At 41.2% G+C, this 23262-nt stretch overlaps 2 protein-coding genes and 1 long non-coding RNA gene across 4 annotated transcripts in view; 2 read left to right on the top strand and 1 right to left on the bottom strand.

Annotated features, from left to right (window-relative positions):
- Positions 1-6252, top strand: part of LOC127142698 (FERM and PDZ domain-containing protein 4) — a 68268-nt gene extending 62016 nt beyond the window's left edge. Inside the window, exons 3-7 of one of the 2 annotated variants that reach the window (XM_051072222.1) lie at positions 4360-4472; positions 4601-4755; positions 4919-5016; positions 5315-5360; positions 6076-6252. In XM_051072222.1, the coding sequence (XP_050928179.1) occupies positions 4432-4472; positions 4601-4755; positions 4919-5016; positions 5315-5360; positions 6076-6083 (348 nt within the window). In that variant the 5' untranslated portion in view covers positions 4360-4431 and the 3' untranslated portion in view covers positions 6084-6252. Of the gene's footprint in view, positions 1-4359; positions 4473-4600; positions 4756-4918; positions 5017-5314; positions 5541-6075 lie in introns of those variants that run through there. The other variant, XM_051072223.1, reaches the window with a different exon arrangement.
- On the bottom strand, positions 895-23235 carry LOC108882919 (uncharacterized). Its single transcript, XR_007813661.1, has 4 exons — positions 23121-23235; positions 22610-22701; positions 3001-3064; positions 895-1989 (listed from the first exon to the last, which is right to left on the bottom strand). It is a non-coding gene; the product is annotated as an uncharacterized LOC108882919 (long non-coding RNA).
- Positions 8740-22602, top strand: frmpd3 (FERM and PDZ domain containing 3). Its single transcript, XM_018675687.2, has 10 exons — positions 8740-8847; positions 10737-10868; positions 11457-11576; positions 11959-12095; positions 12641-12767; positions 13151-13240; positions 13448-13627; positions 13853-13988; positions 14707-15597; positions 16347-22602. The coding sequence occupies exons 1-10, from the start codon at positions 8743-8745 to the stop codon at positions 19157-19159; spliced, it is 4731 nt and encodes a 1576-aa protein (XP_018531203.1). The 5' UTR covers positions 8740-8742; the 3' UTR covers positions 19160-22602.
- Positions 23236-23262: the final 27 nt, after the last annotated feature.

The following is a 23262-nucleotide window of genomic DNA, read 5'->3' as shown; positions in this document are numbered from 1 at the left end:
GTCAAGAGATTTAAGCCTGGATCAAAATGGTGGATCAACCACTGCCATACAGAACCACACCCCTACTATGCAAGTTTACCGCTGCCATACAAAGTTTCAGCTTGCATAATCAAAATTAAGTTCACTCAGAGTAGTTTTATACTATGGTTCCACCACAAACTGAGCAACAAACAGAGAAATACACAACTAGGTAGAGCAAACTCCTCACAAGGGAAAACCAAAATGAATTCACAAAATGCCAGTGCTGGTATCCATGTTCATGAATTATTTAGTTGGCAAGAGGATATAAGCTCTCCTTGTTTTTCTGTTTGTCAGTCATAAATAATCATTGTGATAGTACTAAAGTCCTTGCTTGTAACATCTCCAATAGCCCTCACCTATTGTCTGGCTTTGCAAGGCAATGATCCAATAACATACAGTCACTTATGACTCTCCTCAGTTTCCAATTAGTGCTGCACAACTCCCAAGTTTCTGCAGCTGATTCCATCTCTGATTCAAATTATAATTTATAATTCAGGCATTTACCAGACACAGTTAATCAGAGAGATTAACAATTAGCGCAACAGTAAAATAAGTGATAATTCCTGAAGCATCAACAGGGTAAGTAGCCAGATAATTTAGAGTGCCATGCTAATTGTCACTGGGATGGACTCTTTAATTCCTATTGAACCATGATTAAGAATCTACATTTGAGATGCGGCATCTAAAAGGCTAAGCCAACTCCTGCACTTGGGAATAGCCTAAACTAATTACGTCTGGATAATGTTGCACAAGCAGAAATAATGTTGCATTCATTTAGCCTAAATGCATAAATCAGTGTGTCCTGTTTATTAGTATGCCTGTTGACAAGATAGCTATTTAATTCACTAGGCTACATACAGTAAACAACACTCATTTTTCATATTTTTCCACAGTATTTTCCACAAATGCATTTAGTCATGTTCACAATGCCTAATTTACCAAGCAAGGCAATTAGGTTTAAACATCAAACTCAAGATGACACAGATTACACTTCTTCTGTGTTTGTGTGTTGTGATGTGATATGAAATTACACATTAAACTCATCAACTAACTCTATCAGATTTAACCACGAAAGTCAGATTTGAGAGGTTTTTAGCATTAAAAGATTGATATCGTTTCAAACCAATAATCTTCTCCTGTGGTTGATATGACCTGAGCCAGACAGACGTACACAATAAATAAAGTTCTTCAGCTTCATACTCTATTAGCCAAGGATGACAGTAATTGTATCAACAAGGGAAGACAACGTCCACAGAACAGTTTAAGTGAAAGTCGAATAACAAACGGAATTGAAAATTAGGCTACACGAAGAAAAAACAAAAACAAAAAACCAGCTGAATAAACTGAGCAGATGCATTGGCTGGCAGTGGAGACTTTAAGTGCATGCTGTTCACCACACAAAACGTCAAACAGCTTTCAGCTTTTACTATTTGTATTAACAATGGCTAAGATGTCCTTCATCTTTGCTCTCAGACTAAACTAATTTGCCTCCTTTCATGGCAAATTTCCTGCAGAGTCCATTCCAGTTTCCACAGTCTCTGCAGCAGCTATGGGCTGGTACTCTCTTCACAATAACGCAATTCAATCCCACAGAAGCATTTGAAGCAATTTTTAAATGGGCTTGATTTATGTAATTATATGTATCAAAGAACATTTGACCATCAGTTATTTATTTATTTTTTTTATCCATAGAAAATCTGGGTTTTATCTTCGACTTGGTTCTCTACTGAATGTGACAATCTGTCTGCTCTCTTGTAATGCCTTCCTCATATTAACCCTGTTGTCTGTTACTTTTGTAATTGATTTTACAATCTTTTATTGATTTATAAAACTCTGTCCCCAAGTGCATCCCTGATATGTAGCAGGTCAGATCTGGTAGTTGTTTCCGGACTGTCACTCACACACTTCAGCCATTCGGCTGTCTTGAACCAAGTCTTTGGAGAATCCAGCCAGAAACAGGAAATATAACTGGAAGAAGTGAAAGAAATAAAGACAGCTGGCCGGTTGGTTGGGTAGTTGAGCAATTCAACAATTATTCAGCCTGTGGCTCTCACTTCTGAATGCCTGATCTCACTGCAACTGAAACTATTCAGCACTGCAGCACAGTGAAATGCAGTGTCCCTCCTGAGCTAATGATAAACCTGTTAGAATGCAGGCCTGGGAGGACAGTAAGTAAAAGGTCATTCTTCCCAGACCCCGAGGCCTGGTAAGCTGCTGCAGACTGGGACAGTAGAGCAGAGCAGGTATCTGTTGCCCTGACCTCCCGTGCCCAAGGAAATGTTGGCATCTGGCCACAGTGGCTGCAGGGTGATTGGAGAGCATCTGCCTGGTCCTCTCTCTCCCATAGTGGCCGCATCACTATTCTCATCCACCCACTATCCCTCTGTTTCGCCCGAGCTTCGACAAGCTACCGAGAGCCGTAGTCATAGCAACGGGCAGGCCTGCCGATGCCCTTGGGGATCATTTCTTGACAGAATTCCTCAGTGTCCTCTCTCAGTGAAAGGTCGGCCCCTCTGCTGAATGGCTGTTTATCTTTGCAGACGTGTAAGCTTCAGTGTCCCCCGGCTACCTTCATCGCTCTCCCTTCTGTTCAGTTCTTCCTCACCACTTATTTTGAATGCCAAAACTCATCTCTAAATTATGTGAGGATTTTAAAGCTGTGCAGTATCCACAGAGCCACAGGACAAAAACCGACAGAGGAGGATATATTCCTTTGTTTCTATTCAGTAACAGTTACGTATGCTTGTATGACAATGCTACACCATTTCAGCTGTATTTTAGTTTTATTATTTGATCTTGAAATGTATAAAAAAAAAAAGGATCAGACTACACAAGGGATCCGTGTATAACGGACAAAGGTGTAAGTGTAGGCTATTCACAACAAGGATATTTATACTGTCTCCTCGCAGAGGTCACAAATCTTAGCTACTCTGCCCTGGAGAGGAGGTGCCGAGGAGTTCCTGGCAATCACACACATACCTGATGAACGGCCAGTCGCTGGCTCCTCCTCGAAGATCCAACAGAATGGGTGTCCTTCCAGCAACTGGAAAGGGGGACAGATGGCAGAAAGAGGAAGACATTAGAAGGACAGAAAAAAATGGGAGAATAAATGGGGAGAGAAGTGCACTGTCAGAATCCATTGGGAGAATCAAAGGGGAAAATAATCATCCTCAATCAAAAACATGTAATCCTTTTTAGAGGCAGAACCAGCTGCTGCGGCATCATTTGTCAGCGCTGTGCACCTTTGATACAGACAGATGATCCTTTGTAAGTTAGCTGAATATTGAATATAGAATTTTTTTATTTAAATCTAATCTTTTTAAATGATTAGTATAGTATAATTGAAATTCACAGCACACATAACATAATGGATTTTTAGTCATGGACTGAACTCAGTATGAAGCCTATCTACAATACATCAACCCTCATCTGATACCATGACACAAGGTAGAGATCAGTAATGCATCACTGCAATTGTAAATGAGCCATGCTCCCCCATAAGCCACTGTTATCAGAAATAACAAGTGACAAGAATATGAATCTGAACTATTGACTAATGCGACTCAGCCTCCTGTTACTGACAGTTTGTTCTCTGCCTGTGGCTCTCAAAAAGGTATTTGCTCTCAACAGTGTATCCCTGCTTAATAATCCTGTGCAGTACTTATGCTCTTTATCTGTCTCTTTCTGTTTTAGCCCATCTGCGCCATTAACATCACAATCAGTGTCTCATCTTTAGTCAGCAATCATCACAGTCCTAGATCACAGATATGAACATGAATATCTGGCTCTCTTGCCTTCACACAATCATTTCCATCCCATTTTTTTTTCCTCCAGTCATTTTTCTGCCACAAACACAGAAACCCATGTGCAACATACACACTCACACACAGTCTTTCAGTAATCTTGCTTTCGCTGCCTCCCACACAGGCATCTGTAAAAGAGCATGTGTGGTTCACAGCAGTAGCTTAGTCCACACTGGCAGAGACTGGCAGATTCAGAGGCCTTAATGTGTTTTATACTCTGTGTGCATTATGCTATGGGTCCTTGATAGCTGCAGGTTCTCTAAAGGCAGACTTCAGATGAGAGATGCTTTTAGCAAATATATTTGTGATGAAAATACCTACATTTTTGCCTCCATCTCGTGCATCTTTCATCACAATGTAGAACCTTGCGATGAGAAAAATGTAACTTGTGGAGGATGTCGGGAATTGTGATTTTGAATATTACGTTTCTTTCCCTCACATTTATTTTATTTTTCTGTGTAGCTGTGTTCCAAGGTGTGCAGGGTATGTTATTTCTTATTGCTTGCAACCCTGTTGCCTCTTTTCTATTATGCAGGTGAATGATTGCAAAACGGAGTGAGGCCTTTGCAGTGCGACCGTGTCCCATGCTGCTCCCTCCTCTCAGGGGATGGCCAAGGTCCAGGATGGACACACGAATGCATGTGACAGGTACACTTTTTTTTTTTTTTACCCCTGTACAAACTGCACATTTCACACTCTGATTTTAAAAATGCCTGTGGATATTTATTGGCTATTTAAATGATACAAATGTGCATGTGTGTGTATTTACTCTGCAGCTCTGCAATGTTAGAGGAGAGCCAAGATGGTATGGACAGTGGTACCCTAAGTCCTGCCTCAGCTCGACAGGTCACCATCCAGCGCCACCCGATTCAAGGCTTTGGCTTCATTGCAGGCAGCCAGAGGCCTGTCATTGTACGCTCCGTCTCTGCTGGTTAGTGTGTGTATGTATGTGAGAAAGAGAGACAGATAGAGAGAATATAGGGAGAGTGATGGCACTTTAAGTAGATCTGATAATGACTCAAATTAAACTTCCCTTTTTTACCGTATGTATATATGACTTTGTATGCTGGCTGTGTGTCACATCTCATCTACAGACGGCCCCTCCTTTGGCAAGCTTCTCCCTGGAGACCAGATCTTGGCCATTAACGAGGAGACGGTGAGCGACGCGCCCCGAGAGAGAGTCATAGACCTTGTAAGGTAACATCCTTTACTGTCCCAGGAGGGAGGGAGGGAGGGGGAGGGCCCATCAGGACAAGCAGCAGGGGCAAGAGGGAGAAAAGAGGACGCGGGTAAACGGGCAGATCAAAGGGAACAAACTGTTTCTTATAGCTGGTGATGCGTTACATCAACACAAACCTGTGGATGAGTCAGTCCTTACTGCAGCTGAAGGACAGCGAGGAAATGGCAGATATAAACTGGAGAAGCTCTCTAAATACTGTGCTGTCCGTGGCATTACCTAACCCACTCCACTCTCTGTTGTCTCTCCATAGACGCTGCAAAGACACTATAGTTCTCACTGTGCTGCAGCCCCATCAGGTAGTATAATGGGACTCTCTCTCTTTCATGTTCCTCTCCCTCAGGATTCCTGTTACTCTTCATCAGTCTTAACACCTTTCCTTTCACTCTGAATCATACAGAGACACTGTGCAGTATTCTGTTCCAACAGAGCACAGTAATACATTGCAGACATATATTAGTATTCATGGCCATGCCTACACATTAGAGTAATTTCTTTTCCTGGTAACCCCTTTCAGAACAGCTCCACATGGGCACATAAACACCTACATGAAATTTATTAAATAAAGATTGTGTGTTCATCCATCCATAAAGAGGAAATAGAAATGTATTCTTCATTTAGCCAACTAAGTGCACTGGATATTTTTAGATGATGACATACTGATATGAAGATGCAAAAAGATTTAAATCAGATTTCTTTTTTCAATTTCATAATTTGGGACCTTATTAGTTATGTAGCTATTCAGAAGGGATTTTCCTCTTTGATGAAGTGGCTGACATCGTTTCTGCATTCAAACCAATAAGCAAGACAATTTCAAAATTTAACGTTAAACGTTTAGCAGGTGAGTGTCATGTATAGAGCAGGTTTGCAGTTGTCGCATTGCAGCAACGTTAGCCAGGCTCTCCAACACACGTCTCTTTAGCACCGGCAGTCACAGGGGCTTTTCTCTCATTTACGTCTCTTCTTTCAAGCTGATTTAAGAGTTCCTCTCTCTCTCTTTCCCCTTATCCTCAGTCACCTAAGTCTGCCTTCATAAGTGCAGCCAAAAAGGCCCGCCTGCGAACTAACCCGCCTAAAGTGCGCTTTTCAGAGCAAGTGTCCATCAGCGACCCAGACTCAGTAAGTTCAACTTGTCATGTCCCTGTGTGACACATGCATGCAAACGCGCGCTGTCCACCCCGTCTCTCCCTCTCCCGCTGTGCATTTCTTTTGTTTGATCAGCAATTGCAAAAGCTTCAAGTATCCTCTTTTCACCCTTTTATTTCAGTCTGAGCCTGTGCATGTGTGTGAGTTTGCGTGTATGCATGTGTGCTTTTGATCCAGTAGTTTGGCCTCAAAGAAATTGCTTTCCTGACTGATTTAAATTCTTACAGGAGCAACCTGAACCTCTTTTCAAAGGCATTCAAACATATTGGAAACAGCCACAGTATCACTTAGAAATGTTAGTTATTTCTGGGCGTTGGGGTCCTAGCTTGCTTCTTGGCCACATGTGACAGAGCTTTTCTCACCTGATTAATAGGGTGGGGTGGTAGGGTCAGAAAACAGATAAGGTATTATAATTTTAAAAGGGATGGGAGTTGATTTCTTGAGAGAGTAGAGGAGGGCCATATATTTTTTGTACCCCATATTCCTATTCTATTTCAGACCTCTGAGATCCATTATATAAAAAAGAGATCAAATAGTTACATTCATTTGGTATTTATAAGCGCTTATTCAGAAACTCTTTATTTAAAAAATGTCCAAAGAAAACATTTATTACACTTGAGGGGTATTGCTTTTTTTATAAAATGAAAGATTTAGCACCCCTCCCCACCGCAAACATTTTCATTCAGCCCCTCATGCCTGGTGGTCAATCATGGATCTATGGGGGGAAAAGGTGAGAGAATGAAGATGACAAGCAACGGACAATCAATAAAGAATCAGGAGTTGGGGGAAAGGGTATTACATCATTTTATTTCCCATTTACCTCAACTAAATGGAAGAAGGTAGAAAACAGGATTGCTCATCACATGGACCACCAGGTCGCTGATAACCTTTGGATTAAGCCAACGCAGAGTGTTAGGCAACCCACTGATTTTACCATCCACTCCAGCCTGACAGCACCAGCAGTACACATCATGTGAAAGCCATAGATTTCCTTTAGTAGATCTAAATCAAGCCAGCAAAAGCCACCGGCTTCAATAAGTGTTAGCAACAGGAAGGCTGGATCTGTTCTCTTCCTCAATCTTCCTTCCCAATTCTCTCTCGCAATTGTGAATCTCATTGATGTTGATGCAGCGATGGGAGGGAGAAGCTATGATTGGTAATGATCAGATATTTCAGCCACCAACCCCCAACCTTTGGCAAGACATTTCTTAATTCCTGTTGCCCAGTGATCAGGAGCCACAGGCTGCTATTGATCATCTGAAGGCTTATTAGTGTTGGCCATTTAGCCTGCTGCTTATTGAGAGAAAGTGAGAAGGGGAAAGAGATGAGGCCGTGGCACTAAGCTGTGATTTGCCCCTCATAACACTTTGCCTGCATGCAACATATCGGCTCCAGCTCACCCTCACTAACAAGGGCAAAGGTAGTGGCTTACAATGGGAAGCGATGGACCCCATTTGTGGTGTCTTTTCACTGGCGCACCCTCACTTCAATACTGCAACATGGAGAAAGATCTGTTCATAACACAATCTTTAGTCACTTCCAATCTGCAAAGAGGAACAGCTTGTTGAGCAATCTGAATACTTAAGTTCTCCAAAAACAGACTGCTGGGCATCTGCTGTGGACACAACTCTCTCTATTCCAACTAAATACATTTGCTGCAATATATTGTTGCAATAAATTCACATCCCTTTCACATCCCTTTACTGTCATGAGTAATGTCTGTTTTTACAAATCTCATCATCAGATTAAAAAAAATGGAGAAATACAGGAAAAAAGATAAGGATTTATTTTGTTTTGGTCCAGAATAATGGAGGATTTCATTTGGGCCGCAAGGCTGTTTCCTGCTGCATCCTTGCCACATGTCACATTAAAACCCTCAGGTCTGTCTTATTAGATTAAGATACCGTCTTTTCCTCTGATCACAACTGTGGCTCTTTGAAACCACATAATGAGAGCTGAGTCATTTTCTTAAAAAGCCCTTAGCTAGATGAAAAAAAAGTAGACAGCGACAGGGAAAGGAGAGTGCCCATCACATCACATCCTTGCAAGAATGAAGTGAACAGCATATCGTAACTTTTCTTCTAACGAGCGCTTTGAGTATGAGCGGTAACCTTGAATCAGGCCTCACCTCTTATTCCTCCTCACACGCAACTCTTTGGTGAGTGCTTTCAATCCCACCATCCAATTTTCTTTGCATGGCATACATATTGAATGGATAGACTGGAGAAACTGAATAAACCCTTCTTTGATCCTGATACAATGCATGAGGTGGGCATCCTGAGGCAGAGTTTTGCTCCTTCTCAGAGTGTCCAGAGTTCAATGAAAGTATTACTCTGTGTTTCTTAACTCTCCTCCTTTTGCCTGCTTTTTACTGATCCTCACTCAATAGCAAAGTACAAACCTACCATTACAGCTGATTGTGTTTGTATTGTGCAAATAATTCTTGATTATCCTTTTGGAACATTGTCACACATACCATCAATTTTTTGTCTTTACTAGACCAAAGATGTTTTCTCCCTCAATCTCTTTCAGACAATGCTCAAGGACGACTCCTTGCTACTCATACCAAATGTGTTGAAGGTGTTCTTGGAGAATGGACAGATTAAGTCCTTTACGTTTGATAGCCGTACCACTGTTAGGGTATGTATTCACTGCAGCTGTGCACAAACAACTGGATTTAGAGTCTGTTGTCCACATGTGTATGAATGGGTCCACCAGGGCAGCTGAGCAATGTCATCATTATTATTATTTTGACGTAAAGCCGGTATAATCAATACATTTATAATAGCAATGGATCAAATGACTAGGCAGGTCATTCATGGTGATGAGCCCACAGGGAAACAGTACCAGACACCACAGTTTCCCTCAGCCAAGTTTTTTAAAATCAATTTTCAGCTTATTGGTTAGCTGTCTGGCCCGCAACTTTACTGTTTGAGTTTATGCAAACATTTTTGGTCATAGAAGGCAATTTTCAGACCAAAAAGTTACTGTACACTGCCCATCCAGACACAGTTAGCAACTAGCTAGGTGAATATATGGAGCATATAGAGTGAATATTGGACTGACATTCATCAGGTGACCAATGATGAATGATAATGTTGCTTCATATCTGGAGAATGTGTAAATGGTTTGCTAACAAGTTTGCCATATTATCTTGAAAGTTGATAATATGTCTGTGTTGTGAGAAAGATCCCTAGCTGTCTGAAAGAGATGAGCTTTTGGAGGCTTTATCGTGATGTAATGTTGAATTTCTATGGCTTTTTAACTTTATATATAAGAACTCAAAGTATGTTCTGGAACTTCATGGAGTGATCACCAATATAACCCAGTTGCACTTTCTCAGATATTGCTTACTAACAATTTAATCAAAAATCATTCAAGTGTCCTCACTCTCAAGTTTATATCTAATAAGTACTTGTTTTGAGAAAACAGCTCAGATTTTGTGAAAAGCCATCCTCTCAGTTTTTGGAATTTAAAATCTCATTAATGTGATTAAGGTTTTAAAGCAGCAAATGAATTCAGTCAGACAGAGGTCATTTCTGTCTCTATATCAGCCTCAAAGATGAGTCTGACATCTCTGAGCAGACTCATTAGACGAACTCTATTAGATTTCACAAATCTCTCCTCTGCTCATGGAGGGAGAGTGAGGGGGGAAAGGAGAAACAGAGCAGCACTTTAAAGGAGAAATGGAGGAAGCTCTCTCCTGTCAGCCTAATTAAATGGAATTTCAGCATAATAAGAGGGCTCAGATCAATAAAACAATACCACAGATTAAATCAATGGCACAAGTAGACTGCCTGTCAACTAAAGAAGCTTTCCTGTAGTATTTTAGACTACAATCTATAGCATTCTGTGGGTCCTTCAGTTGACTGTGTGGCTTCCCCAGGCGTCATTTAATGCAAACCACACAGGTCAATACAGTTAAAACTGCATATCCCTGTTTTTCAGGGGCAGCTGTTGCTTGAGTTACATCAGCAATTGTCAATTAAATTGTTTATGGAGAGCAAATCATTGGTGTATATATTTTACAGCTCTTAATGAGCCTCCATAGGGCAAGAGGGCAAAGAAATTATGGAACGTTATCCTCAGGCATAGCTCACAGTAAGATGTGATAAAACGTGAATTTCCCTGCAGACAGTGTTCTCTGTGTGTTTTTAAAAAAGGATATGAGAAAAGCTCTACATCATTCATAGATACTGATCTGCACAAGAGCAAAAGTTTGCCCTGCACACCCCGACACGCAGCTGTTATTCTCTTAAATAGGATGCGCTCACTGTGCAGAATAAAGAATATCTCTGGAGGCTCTCTATTGTACAAAATGACAAACATGATATCAAAGTAAAAAGCCTTAACAGAAAAAACCCATCACAAGGATATCAATTTGACAAACTACTCTGTTTAAACATGGAGAGAATTCACGGCAAAAATAGCTTCCATACATCAAATATATATTTTACTGGCAGTAGAACATATTCTAGAGGTGGAAATGTATTCCAATCTCTAATCTGTTCACATCTCTCCCCTTCCAGGATGTGATTTCCTCCCTGCAGGACCGCCTCTCACTGCGCTACATTGAGCATTTTGCCTTGGTACTGGAGGCAGGTGGTCTAGACCAGAATCAGAGGTTGCATCTGCTGCAGGAGAATCAGCCTCTGACACATGTAAGAAACCCAAACCCAAATGAGTATAAGATGTGTCTACAAACTCTTTGTTCTTACATGATTAGCAGTATCAAAGCAATAAAAGCAACTCCAAACTATTACATGTGTAGGTTATAGTTGCCTTTTGGTTTGCATTTCTGAGGTTTTGTGTGGATTTCTGGGTTTGATCTTGTCTTTATTGGAGAAATGCGCAACAGGTAGAGTTCTGTGTGGTGAGGCTCTGCTGATCTTATGTCTGTCAGATGCACTGCTGATCATACTCTGTCAGGAGAACAATCTCCAGATGACATTCTGGATCACTGAAACTGTAATTTTGGATGCATATAACATTTCTTTGTTTTTCATCTGTTTCATTATATTTTGTATTAATAATAGTTCGAGGTTGTTGTCATCATTGGTTGGTTTATGGTTCTACATTTCTTTGCATTTCTTCACCTTGACAGAAGCAACTACATACTGTAACTTACTGTGGCATTGTGAATTGAGTCTACTCCCTGTTCACTTATGGAAGATGATACAGTGATACATGTGGGTGACTAATGTCAAAGATGTAGTTGTTATCTGGCTGATACTGTCATATCCCCTCAGGTGGTGCACAGAACGTATTTCCAGGGGATGAAGTGTCTGTTCCGCATCTGCTTCTTCCCAAAGGACCCTGCGGACCTGCTGAGAAGAGACCCCGCTGCATTTGAGTACCTCTATATACAGGTAAAGCACTGGATTAAAGGAGGATTTAAAAGGATGTCCTTCAATCTCATGACACTGTTGGAGAGCTGTCCTCAAAGAGCAGAGGGTACCAATGGGGAGTCAATGACTATGAGTTCTTATGCATAGGTAGTATTATTCTACTGTTTTTACTTGTTTGCTGAGTGATTTTAGAGTTAGAAAGGATGCATATGCCAGAGTCAAGCTTTAGACACAATGGCCCTGTTGCATGCCCTCAAAAAATGCTTTCACATTAGCTGCAGATATCCAAAAGCCTAACAAATCTTGCAATTAAACTAATGATATGACTTACAGAGCAATTCTGGTCTTTAACAGTGTTGTTTGCAATCAGCTGTTTACAAAACATTTTACCATGCCCTCACAGAGTCGCAATGACGTCATCAAGGAGCGTTTTGGCATGGAGTGGAAATCTGACATCACGTTACGTTTGGCTGCACTCCATATCTACATCACTGTGTCCTCTGCAAGGCCCAATCAGAAGATCTCTCTCAAGCATGTTGAGTGAGTCCAAAAAGTGAATTAGCTTTTAAATGAACTTATGAGAAATTACACAGAAAAATTGATGTATTGCATTTTTTACCTCATTGAGAAGTAGCATATCAGTGAGTCCCACAATGAAGTTTGTTAATTCAGTAATATCTAAATGATTAATAATTAATCCCAATAATATTAAAAACTCAAATTACTCAAGGATCATTTTCCCCAGGTTGCTATGAGACAAAGAAATCCACTGCTTTGTGAAATTACATCTCTCCCTCAATTTGCTCATTTATTCTACAAAACCTCAACCTAGCAAGTAATTAGCTTCTGCCGTCACAACCACAGAAGCATAACAGATCCACTCTGCTTGTAATAGACTTAGGGTGGCCATGTCAAGGCAGGAGTCGTAAAGGATATAAGCACATTGTGTCTTCCTGCGGGAAGACAAACTCCTTTGTCTCCTCAGTTATGACATCTTCCCTGGACTCTGACTAACTACTACACTGTTGTTTTTCTTCTTTCTTTGTATATACTTCCACCAACCTACACTTTGCTCTCTATTACAGAAAAGAGTGGGGACTAGAGCCTTTCCTACCCCTCACTTTACTTCCAACAGTCAAGGAGAAGAATGTGTGTAAGACCCTGTCTCAGTTGCTGAAGACGTACCAGCATCCACCACCATCGGGCAACAAGGTTTCTCCAAATAAAATATTTTGACACTCACTGACAATGCTTTGTGGATGATTTTACTACTATTGCTACTACTGCTATTATAACACAACTCATAGAGACCTCTGGTCATATTGCCATACTCTTGATTATTATTAATATTTAAATCTCAATACTTTGCTGCTTCTTTAGAGGAGATTTAATTTTACTGTACTACTGGTTATGTCTGCTAGATAACCAGTCCTTTATCTTAGGACAAGCCTTTCATTTCTGTAGCTGTAACTGTTGCATAAGACCTTATTAGCAACATCTGTGGCTCAACAGTGCCCCCGGGAGGACATACTGAGTGCTGGAGGTTGATTCCTATTTCACAGATGAGAGTTTCTTGTTTATCATTCTTTTGACAGGTCCCTCCTCTCCAAGGAAAGCTGCAGTACATGCGTGTGCTCAACGACCTCCCACCTTTTGGAGGAATACTGTTCCACACTGTTGGACTGGTAATATAATTTTGTATCTTTCTGCACAGGCACACGTGTTTCCCTTTTACTTGATTGTTGGCTCCATTTATTTTCCTTGCGTGTCTTTGTAGCTGTGCATGTAGTTGCACAAGGGGGTAAACAGAGGATGTTGAAAAGGTGTAATGTGACATTCCAGTGTGGGGAGTAAAGGCAAATAACTATAAATCCAGTTGTGTTTTCCTACAGGATGAGAAACAATCAGCTACAACATTACTTGTGGGTCCTCGACATGGCATTAGTCATGTGATTGACCTGAAAAACAACCTCACAACAGTTCTGGCTGAGTTCAGTAGGGTTGCCAAGATCCAGCTCTACCGAGAGAGTCAAGGAGTGGCGCGTGTGGAGGTGACAATCCATGAGGCCAAGGTATTACAATTGTGTATAAAGATGCATCCTACAATAACATCTGATAATAATAAGACAGACCATTTTACTGCAGGAAAAGTATGACTTTTGCAGTTCCCTTTTGGACTCTATAAATGGTAAAATTTAATAATTTTATTTCATCAGATCATTACAAAATGAGCAGGCAACACTCATTGCCTGCCCCCTAAATAGTCTCCTAATTCCCCTCCCTATCACTCCCTGCAGCCCCTGGTCTTACTCATGGAATGGCCTGATGCCAGCAACTTTGCGTGCCTCATCTCTGGCTACTACAAGCTGTTTGTAGACCCTAAACGAACCATCTACTTTCGAACCCCTGGTCAGTCTCAGCTGACCAAGGCAGGTATGTTATAAGTCTTCTTGGTTTGTAGGGGTTAATTTTGAACATAAGTTCTGAGTACACAGTGTACATCAAATGCAAAGAATTTACAGAAAACAACATTGTTTACTTAAACGCTTCAGATGAAACATTCATATCCCACATTTAGAGTTGTCTGAGTCAAAGTGTCTTTTTTTCACAATCATATCAGACACTGCATGTTAGGTGATATTTGGCAGTCCTCATTGTATGTTCAGTCTACATGGACATTGATCTGCTTCTTCATCGACTGAAACCATTACCTGTAGTAACCAGGTTATCCTGGAACTACCATCCCATGGCGCCCTCTGCTGTCTTTCCTCTCATCTCCATCTTGACTCATTGGAATGGGATGCTCCATATTTCTTTTTACCAAGAGATAATAACATCATGGAATTTTACAGTGAGTTGTACTTTTGCTGTAATCATAAACATCTACTGTTCAAACATGAACAGATCCTCTGCCATCTGCTGTTTCAACCTGTAGTCCACATAAAAGAAGGATCATCATGCCATCACATTCCACCAGAATCTAACCCTCCAACCTCAAACAAACTTCAACTTTCAACATCCATCTCTGAAATAGCAAATAACCTCCATGTGACCACCAGCTGTCGCCTCTGCTTTCCCATCTGGATCTTCTCTATCCCCACTAGTTCTTAACACCTCAAACTCTCCACTGCTCTGACAATTCTATCCTCAGATTACAGAAGCTCCCACCATGCCCACCCACGTTCTGGGGCAACCAGCTTGCCAAGTGGAGGTCGGCGAGGGGACGAGAGAGAAAGCTCACACAGGGAGCCAGGGTCTTCAAGGGCCCTAGTTCCGGCAGAGCCTCAACATCTAGGCCTGTGTCATGTCCACCTTCGAGAACAACAACAATTTCAGGAGCTCCAAACACACACTGAAGCTGAACTCGACATCAATGAGAACTTTATTTCTCAGGAGCCTGCTGGGCGGCCCCGCACTAAGTCAGATCCTACTCAGCAGAGTACAGAGGAAATAGCTGGGGTTTTAGAGAGCCCAGCAGTGGAGAATGCAGGATTTAGAATCCGATCTCAAACAATGGGTCAATCCCAAAAAAACTCACGATATTTTTGTGACTCCTGCAAAGCCAGGCTTAGGGCAGAGGGTCTGTCAGCAGCAGCTAACAGTAGTGGGAGCTCTGGGAAACACTGCTCCAGTGCTTGTGCCTCCCGAGATGGAGGTGCTGTTGACCTTATGGCCCTTCCACCCCCAGGGAATGAAGAGGAGGACGAGGAGGAGGCAGATGGTGGAGGAGAGAAGCTGCAACCACCACCACCTGCTATTGCTGCCCCACCACCTGGATTCAGGGACAACAGTTCAGATGAGGACGATTCAAAGAGAGGGAGGAAGGCTCGTACCAGTGCAAGCCCAGGGGTCGCCTCTGGGAAGATGGCCCAAGCAAAGGAAGATGTGCCTGTGACACTGATTGATAATGTGGCCACAAGAACAGTCCGAGATCATGCCCAGGAGCTTGATGATGCTCTGGTGTCCACCTTACAGGCGCTAGAGGCTTTGGCAGCTTCTGAGGACTACCCCCATCACCCTCAACAGCCAACACAGACTGCAGGTCAACAACCTCAGTCATATCACAGCCCACATCTCATTCAAAGAATTAAAAGCAGCACTAACCCAATAAAATGTTGCTTTTTTAATTAATTAATATTACATTATATATTTGCAGTACATAATATTTATTATTACCAAAGTGAATATTCTTGTGAAATGGCAAGAAAATGCTGTAATCTCTTTAATTTTGTGGTAGCAATACATATAATAATATAAATTAGAGGGTTTGAGATTACCTCAAATCTACAGGATGCTGAACAAATTGACAAATAATCCTGTAAAATATGAGTATAAGTCAAGCTGAAAATAGTATATATCATGTCAACTGAAAAACAACAGGTTATATATGAATGAGGAAGCAACCCTATAACACAACATTGTTTAAAGTTTAAAGGTTATTAAAACTAAACTGTTTTTGCCAAGTAGATTTATGAACATAGTCAGGGTAGGAAATTTGCTAGTCTTTGCACGTCTTAAGCACACCAATGCATCTGCATTGAGAAGCTGCAGTTCTTTAAGGATGGGTGAGACAAGCCCACTATTGTATAAATCTGATCCTGAAGGACTGATTTTGAAACTATTCTAAAAATTATTTTCGTTATTTATGATCAAAATGAGGCTTATCCACTCCAAATGTCTGGTTCAAAAACTACAGGAAAACACTGACGTAACATTTTAACATTTCTGTGTTATTAATATTTGTTATTTCTTGATTACCCTAACAGTATGCTTTGTTGCCTTCCTCCTCAGGGCTGATTGTCTTAGCTGCCATTACACCTGAGTCATCACTGGACTCAGGCCATGAGACCAACTCCTCTGAATTGACAGATGTTTCTGAGATGGTGTCGGCTATGAAGCAGAATCAGAACCAGGCCTACCTGCTGGCTCACCATATAAACAAGGAACGTATTCTCTGCCGCCGTGACTTTCCTCTGGCTATCCCTGGCTGCACTGCAAAAACCATAGGGACGGGGGCCTTCTCTGTCGGTCAAATTCGTGCTGGCTGTCCACCCAAGCAAGTAATCCTTAGCAAGACTGTTCCCTTTAAAGTTAGTCCCAGTCAAGATTCAGCAATACTCAGTGTTGTGACAGAGCAAGGGGGGAATCAAGACACTACTCACACTGAACAGAAAACAGAAATAAAAACAAACTCTGAGTCCACCAAAGCAAACACCCCTGATCCCCCTTCTAAGTCACCTGAAGAACTTAAAGTGTCGGATGTTTCACTGACAGCTCAAGTCAGTAAAGACCAGAAGTTAACAAATTCTTCTGGGGAGACACTGTGCCAAAATCTTTCTGAGGGTATGAAGGGAAAGACAATAGCACCTCTTAACACAGACCCTAACAACAAAGCCTTACCGATCCTCTTGCCTGTGGACAGAACTTCCTCTGCCAAGATTTCCCCCACAAAAATGTGCCAAGATGCCGAGACTGCCTCTAGCGAGACCATGAAGCCTTCAAGCTCTACAGAACTTCTGCCAGTTGACGACCTTTTCTGCACATGCCCAGTGCAACAGGAGCCTGGGCCACAACTAAGACTAAAAGACCCACAGGTTCAGAAGGTAGTAGTGTTTCAGTCCTCCTCCCCCACAGATGACGAGCGTCTTCGGGCCAAAGGCCTCCAGCTGGCTAGCAGCAAAGAAAATGCAGTTAGAGTAGGACCAGATCCTAGTTTGGCAAAACCCAGCCCTCAAATACAAACCAAGTACTCCCCTCGTTTGCCTGTAAAAGCAGAAAGAAAAGAAGCAGCTGAGAGCAAGACTGAGGGTTCCCAGGGCAAATCCCACCCTGAGCCACAGAAATGCCCCTTAAAATCCTTACCAATTTTAGATGATCCAATGACACCTAGCTCATCTGTAGAAAAGGTGTCCACTCTCCCAGCCAGAGACTCAAAGAAGCAAGGTAGTGGTAAGGGGAAGTCCCAGCGCAGTGCCCCTTTCTTGAGCTTTAGAAACCTTCTTTCAGCTACGTTCCCAGCAAGAATGCGAAGAGAAACAGATGAGCGAAGGGCTCAGTTGCAGAAAGTTCGCCAGTATGAGCTAGAGTTCTTGGAGGAGCTCTTGAAACCCAAGTCATCCCAGGGAGACTTTTTGCCCCAGGGATCCTCACCTGTGCCCTCAGGCACTCCTTGCGCCTGCCAGCTCCGCACCAGCCCTGTCCTAAAGGCACCAGGTATCTCCAGGGAGCAGAGACGCAGCTGTGACTGCAAGCGAATGTGTAGGGGCATGCGACTACCTGACACACCAGTTGGCTCAACAACAGAGACACAACACAGAGGTAGAGAGAGAACTATCTCGAAGACCCCTCCAGCAGTCTCCAAAGCCCCTCACACCCAAGGTGCTACAAGGAGACCTCAGACCTTAGAGATCAAGACCACACGAATACGCTCTACCAGTCTTGAGTCAAGAGAGCCAAGGGGAGAGCCAGGCTCTTGCCTGCCTACCTGTACTTCTCAAACAGATTGCATGGGAGCTCCACAATACAAGAAGCTCCAGAGGCGATACAGCATTGGAGAACTGGATAACAGTACTAGCACACCTGTGTATGCTGAGGTGAAGCCCAAAGCTAAGAGTCTAGAGAAGGAGATGGAGAGAGTGAGGGCCACAGGGCTGAGGCTGCCCACCCCAGTAGAACCAGTCCACACTCAGTCTCACCAGGCAGAGGGGAAGGGGAAAAAGGGTGTGTTTTTCATTCAGGGAGAAGAGCTACTGTGTGAAAGTAAAGAAGGGACTGGTGAGGTCCTGCTAACCCTGCCCAGTGAAGACAGTGATGATAAGGATAAATGCTGCTCATTCTGTTTCTGCTACAGGAAGTGTGAAGCAGCAGATGAAAGCAGTGAGAAGGATGAGCTCTCATACTCCATACCCCTTCAGGTCCTTCCAGGCATGGAGATAGACTCACGCACCTTTCCCGTAGTAAGCAAAACACTCCAGGTTCTTAATGCAGAGGACTGCAGTGGGGAGGAAGAGGAGGAGGAAGAGGAGGAGCCACAGACACAGGAGATTGACCTGAGAGCTTGTGGTACATTGGAGGGGAGCCTGGCACGGGTACAGGCTCTACAGGGGAAAACATTCAGTTTACCTGATGGTTTCCTAAATGCCCAGTTGGATGCTAATGAGTTGCTAGCTATCCTGCGTCAGTGTGCTAACAGCCCACAAGCTGAGGGTGAAGCTCGTCTTCAGCCCTCACGGATTGCAGAGTACAAACAGGAGCTGGCAGTGCGCTTTAAAGAATTCAGAGCTTCTTGTCGACGAGTGGCAAGTGTAGAAAAAAGCCCAACACGTATGCTTGCTGTTGTCTCAGCTAGCTTTCAAGTATTGTGTGAACTAACTCAAACCTTCATTAAATTGGTCAGGGGGGTTCGTTCAGAAGCCCAAAGGCTGCAGCTGTTGAGAAAGGTTGAGGAAGTAGCTATCAACTACACTTTGCTTCTGCGTGCAGCAGAAGAATCAATGGGACATTCAAGCAGCCTGCCGACAAAGACAGTGAGCCCTCAAGTTTCCTCCAACACCAATAACATGAGCTCACTCACTCGACCCATCAAAACTCTGCCTGCCCAGTAAAAATAAACCTGGCAGGGATGTAATCAACAGTCCAGAATGTGGGTGGCTACTCTATCCAAATTCATTATTTATTTATTGTTTACATTTTTTACAAGACGTGCAATGAATCATCCTCAGTAAAAATTGCAATGCAGCTGTTCCATCCCATGTTTACAGGCCCTGAGGTAGCCTTGTGGATCTTGTTTTGAAAAATAAAGATACACCAAACTAATGCACAATGGAATAAGAACCCTATAACAGACTGGGTGATACAGGGCTAATCACCTCATATCAATATTCACAATATACATAAATCATTATAGTATAATATTTTATATGTAATGTATATTTGAGTTGTGTCTACTTAGCAAATAATATAAAGTTTTGTGAAGAAAAAATGGTAAAGAATATATTTGAAATGTATTGAGTTAAGAGAACTATAAAAGTTATAACAAATCATCAGAAATAAATGTATGCTCTGGACAAAAATATTTCAGAGATCTCGTCAAGTAGCGACTTCTGTAAATTGCGTAGTCCAAAGCGTTGGTTGGTTAGATGGTGATGTGTGTGTTTGTTGACATTTCTAACTGTTGTAATGCAAAATGGAGATCTCTGTTGGCTATGTTGACAATGTCTGGCACACTGATATAAGAGTCAAAATGTAAGTCACAGTGTTGGAAAATGAAAATCACTGAAAGACAAGTATGACATATTAAATTATACTGATTGACAGAGGCCCATTCTCTCACTATAACAGTGCAGGTATGAAACACACCTGTTCAGGGCAGATAATGTAGCAGAGACCCAAGTCACAGTCTTATCCACTGTACAGTAATGAGTGTTGTTACCTCACTCAGCTGTAGAGACGGAATATCCACACTGTACTTAATAACGCACAGAGTGTATTTTACATCATCACTGATCCATAGCTCACTTGCATCTAACATGTTGTGAATCATAGTTTTAAATATAGCCATCCACTTGCAAGTGAGTAAGCGTATCACTAGGATTTTGCACAACCTCTGAAATTAGCTCTGAAGTTGAAATGTATCTTTTAATGTTTGATTCTGTGTTTTTTATCCACTCTGCTGCTGAAAAACTCACTTGAGTCTACACCACCATCAGTTTTACATAATTCATCTCCTCAAGGCTAAAGCTTACCCGTTTCAAAAGATCCTTTGTTTTTATTCAGGTTTTCAGATACAATATAAACAAATTTGCTTTCTATGTGCTGTTATACATTGTGCAATCTAGCAAATATATAAGAAACACACAAAGTAGTTTTCTATGTATTTTAATAAAACTAACACATCTGTTCCCTGTCTGAAATCTCCTTTGTGTCTCATCCTCTTGTTATTCCTGGAAATGAATCACAAACGCTTTATAGTTGTGCTGGTCTAACATGTATAATGGACATACTGTTAAAAGAAAATGCTGTGAAACCAAGTAAATGGTGACAACTGGGCTGCTATAGTGCTACAGACAAGATAGGCAATATTGCTGTTAATTGCAAAAAATGTATTTGGAAACAATATAGTGCTCCTATGAATCCAACTCTAATGTTTAAATACTGTGTATGAAGTAAACATCCACCCCAAGACATGGTAGTTAACTTAATCATCCTTGAATCAAGGTATTGAACTGTTGGTAAGAAACAAATTTTACAGTAATTGCACTTAATATTTTCTAACCAGATTATGTCTTAGTACTGCTGTAAACTTGAGCTAGTTACATTTAATATTTTTTGTTAAGCTTAGGGTTAGGGTTATTGGTTATAAATACGCATATGCCTTTGCACTTTCACAATGTGATTATTCACCAGTGAAAGCAAATACAGCCCACCAATAATACTTTTGATTTTACGGACAATTTGACCTTCAATAAAAAAAGGAAAACAGGATATCAGCTTTGTTGCACCTGTTTTCTTGGTTTCAGAACACATTTGTGGTGTTTATAGGCACTCTCTTTTAATGGTTTTTCCTTCGCTGTTGATGTGGCATCTTCCATAACCATATGCAGTGTTTTCTCTTTCACTGTACTGCATGTTTTCCCTTACGTATTAGACTTTCAGGGGCAGATACTTTGACCATTGAAGGTGATGGTACTGTTTGTTCAGATAACTTTCTCACTCAAAGGTGGAAAAACAGGCAAAAATGAGAGGGCGTGGTGGCAACATCTTAATGTTTTGCAAATGATATTCAGTATGGAAATGTACTATTCTACACTGTTAATGTAAATAATAAGATAAAATATTTGAGAGAATAAGAAACACTTTTAAAACATTACTTGTAACATTAAAACTCTTCACTATTTTGTAAAAAGGACAAGATAAAACATGTCTGTAAGGTAATTATTTATAGTAGTAATGTAACATAGAGACTAATAGCAAAACATATATTTTAAAGAGTATATTATGAGTATAAAGCATGGGACATGTTTATTTTTATAAACAAAAATATCAGACAATGTTCTCTCATCAGCACTTAAACATTTTAACATTATAATAAACATTTTCTGTGGTTGTCATTGTTCAGTTGCTTTGCTAAACTGTGTGGATTTGTCTGTGTTTCATTCACATGATGAGCCCACCATGGCTTAATCCATTGTTTCTTTATGTGCACCTATTCATTTCTGTTTTTATTTACTGTCAATGATCTTGTCGTCACTGTGGTCTTCTGTCTGTGTACAAAGTTAACTCATGTTTTAAGAGCAATAAAGTATATTATATAAACTCTTTCAGAGAATTTGGAAATGACATTGCATGCAGAAAACTTGTGGAGTAGTGACAGGGTGCCCATTAGAATGACATCAAACAAATAAGGTCATGTCAAAGATATATTAAATGGATAAGTTTCTCAAAAACTGATGTTGACTCAACAGTGCAAACCTCACTGCCTTGACACAACATCAATGGCTGACGGTAAAATGCTTTTGTGTTGCTGACAGTTAAGACAAGTTTACTTGAATAGAGTATTTCTGTGTTATTTGTATTTGTACTAAACATTTGAAAAGCCAAAAACACTGCAGTGAGGTTATGCTCAGTTACAAAACTGACAACAAGAAAAGATAATCCAGTGAAAATACATTCGTCTGTGGATGTTAGAAAGTGTAACACACATAATTTTACACTCTAGTCAAACCTCAACATTCAGTAATATGTCTCTTCAATAGCTATTAGTTTATTCACTGTAGACATTTTTGACATGTCACAGTAGGAAAAGCACAGGTGTAAACGGCAAAATGAAGGCTGAATTACTTTTAGCTACTTCAGTTTCTGTCCTAGTATTGTGCATGCCATCTCATTGTCACACTGTCACGGCCTACTGTGACACTTGAATAAAGCAGAACAATCGTTAATGTTATTAGTAACTCTGCTTTTCCTACTATGTTAACAAGTCAAATGTCTACTTTGAAAGGGCCTATAATGTTAAATTAACTGTGGTGTCCTTCAAATGTGTATTTTATTCTTACCTCTTATAGACACTGCATTTCGGTGACGCTCATTTTTTAGTCCATAAAATCACCCTGTTGTCGGTCCTGAAGGGAGTGTCAGGCACATGTCCCTGCAAAAATGAGATAGCTGGATTTAGATTGTGTCAACACGGGGGAATAAGCTATTTTGTTACCACTCCACTTGGAATATGTTTAGGTAAATACTATTATTATCATCATTATCATATTGTGATTAAAATCTAAAATAGAGCTAATATTGGCAGTGTAGCTTGCATAAACACGGCAGTGTCCTTCACATGCCAGAAAAAGGTGGTGAATATTCACATTTTCAGACGACCCGGAAACAGCAGTGAGGCGCAGAGGTGGCATGTCAACAGTTTCCCAACATTAACGTTCATTTAAAGCCAATATACGTGTTTTTTTAAGCGATGTGGACAATGGATTATTTATTTGAGGCAATAAAACGTAAATCTCAAGGATAAGAGTCAGTTAAAACTCGGTTTATATGTACAGCTATATTTTAACTCACTTTGGCGATCATTAGTTAGTCTGAATGAGCTTGTGTCTCCAAGGATATACCCCTCTCAACTCACGCGCGTTCATGTGCTCCTGCTTTCGAGCCCTCTGGCCGGAATGACGTCAACGCGGCCCGACGTAAGTGAAAGCGTGCG

This window comes from Lates calcarifer, linkage group LG8 (genome assembly GCF_001640805.2).
Source record: "Lates calcarifer isolate ASB-BC8 linkage group LG8, TLL_Latcal_v3, whole genome shotgun sequence".
Lineage (NCBI taxonomy): Eukaryota > Metazoa > Chordata > Actinopteri > Centropomidae > Lates > Lates calcarifer.
This window is presented reverse-complemented; position numbering and strand designations above follow the sequence as displayed.

Bases quoted from the DNA above. Each gene is read 5' to 3' on its own strand.
- frmpd3 (XM_018675687.2), top strand. From the start codon at position 8,743: ATGCTCAAGGACGACTCCTTGCTACTCATACCAAATGTGTTGAAGGTG. The intron at 13,241-13,447 runs GTAATATAATTT...GTTTTCCTACAG, and splicing joins TGTTCCACACTGTTGGACTG to GATGAGAAACAATCAGCTAC. The intron at 13,628-13,852 runs GTATTACAATTG...CACTCCCTGCAG, and splicing joins TGACAATCCATGAGGCCAAG to CCCCTGGTCTTACTCATGGA.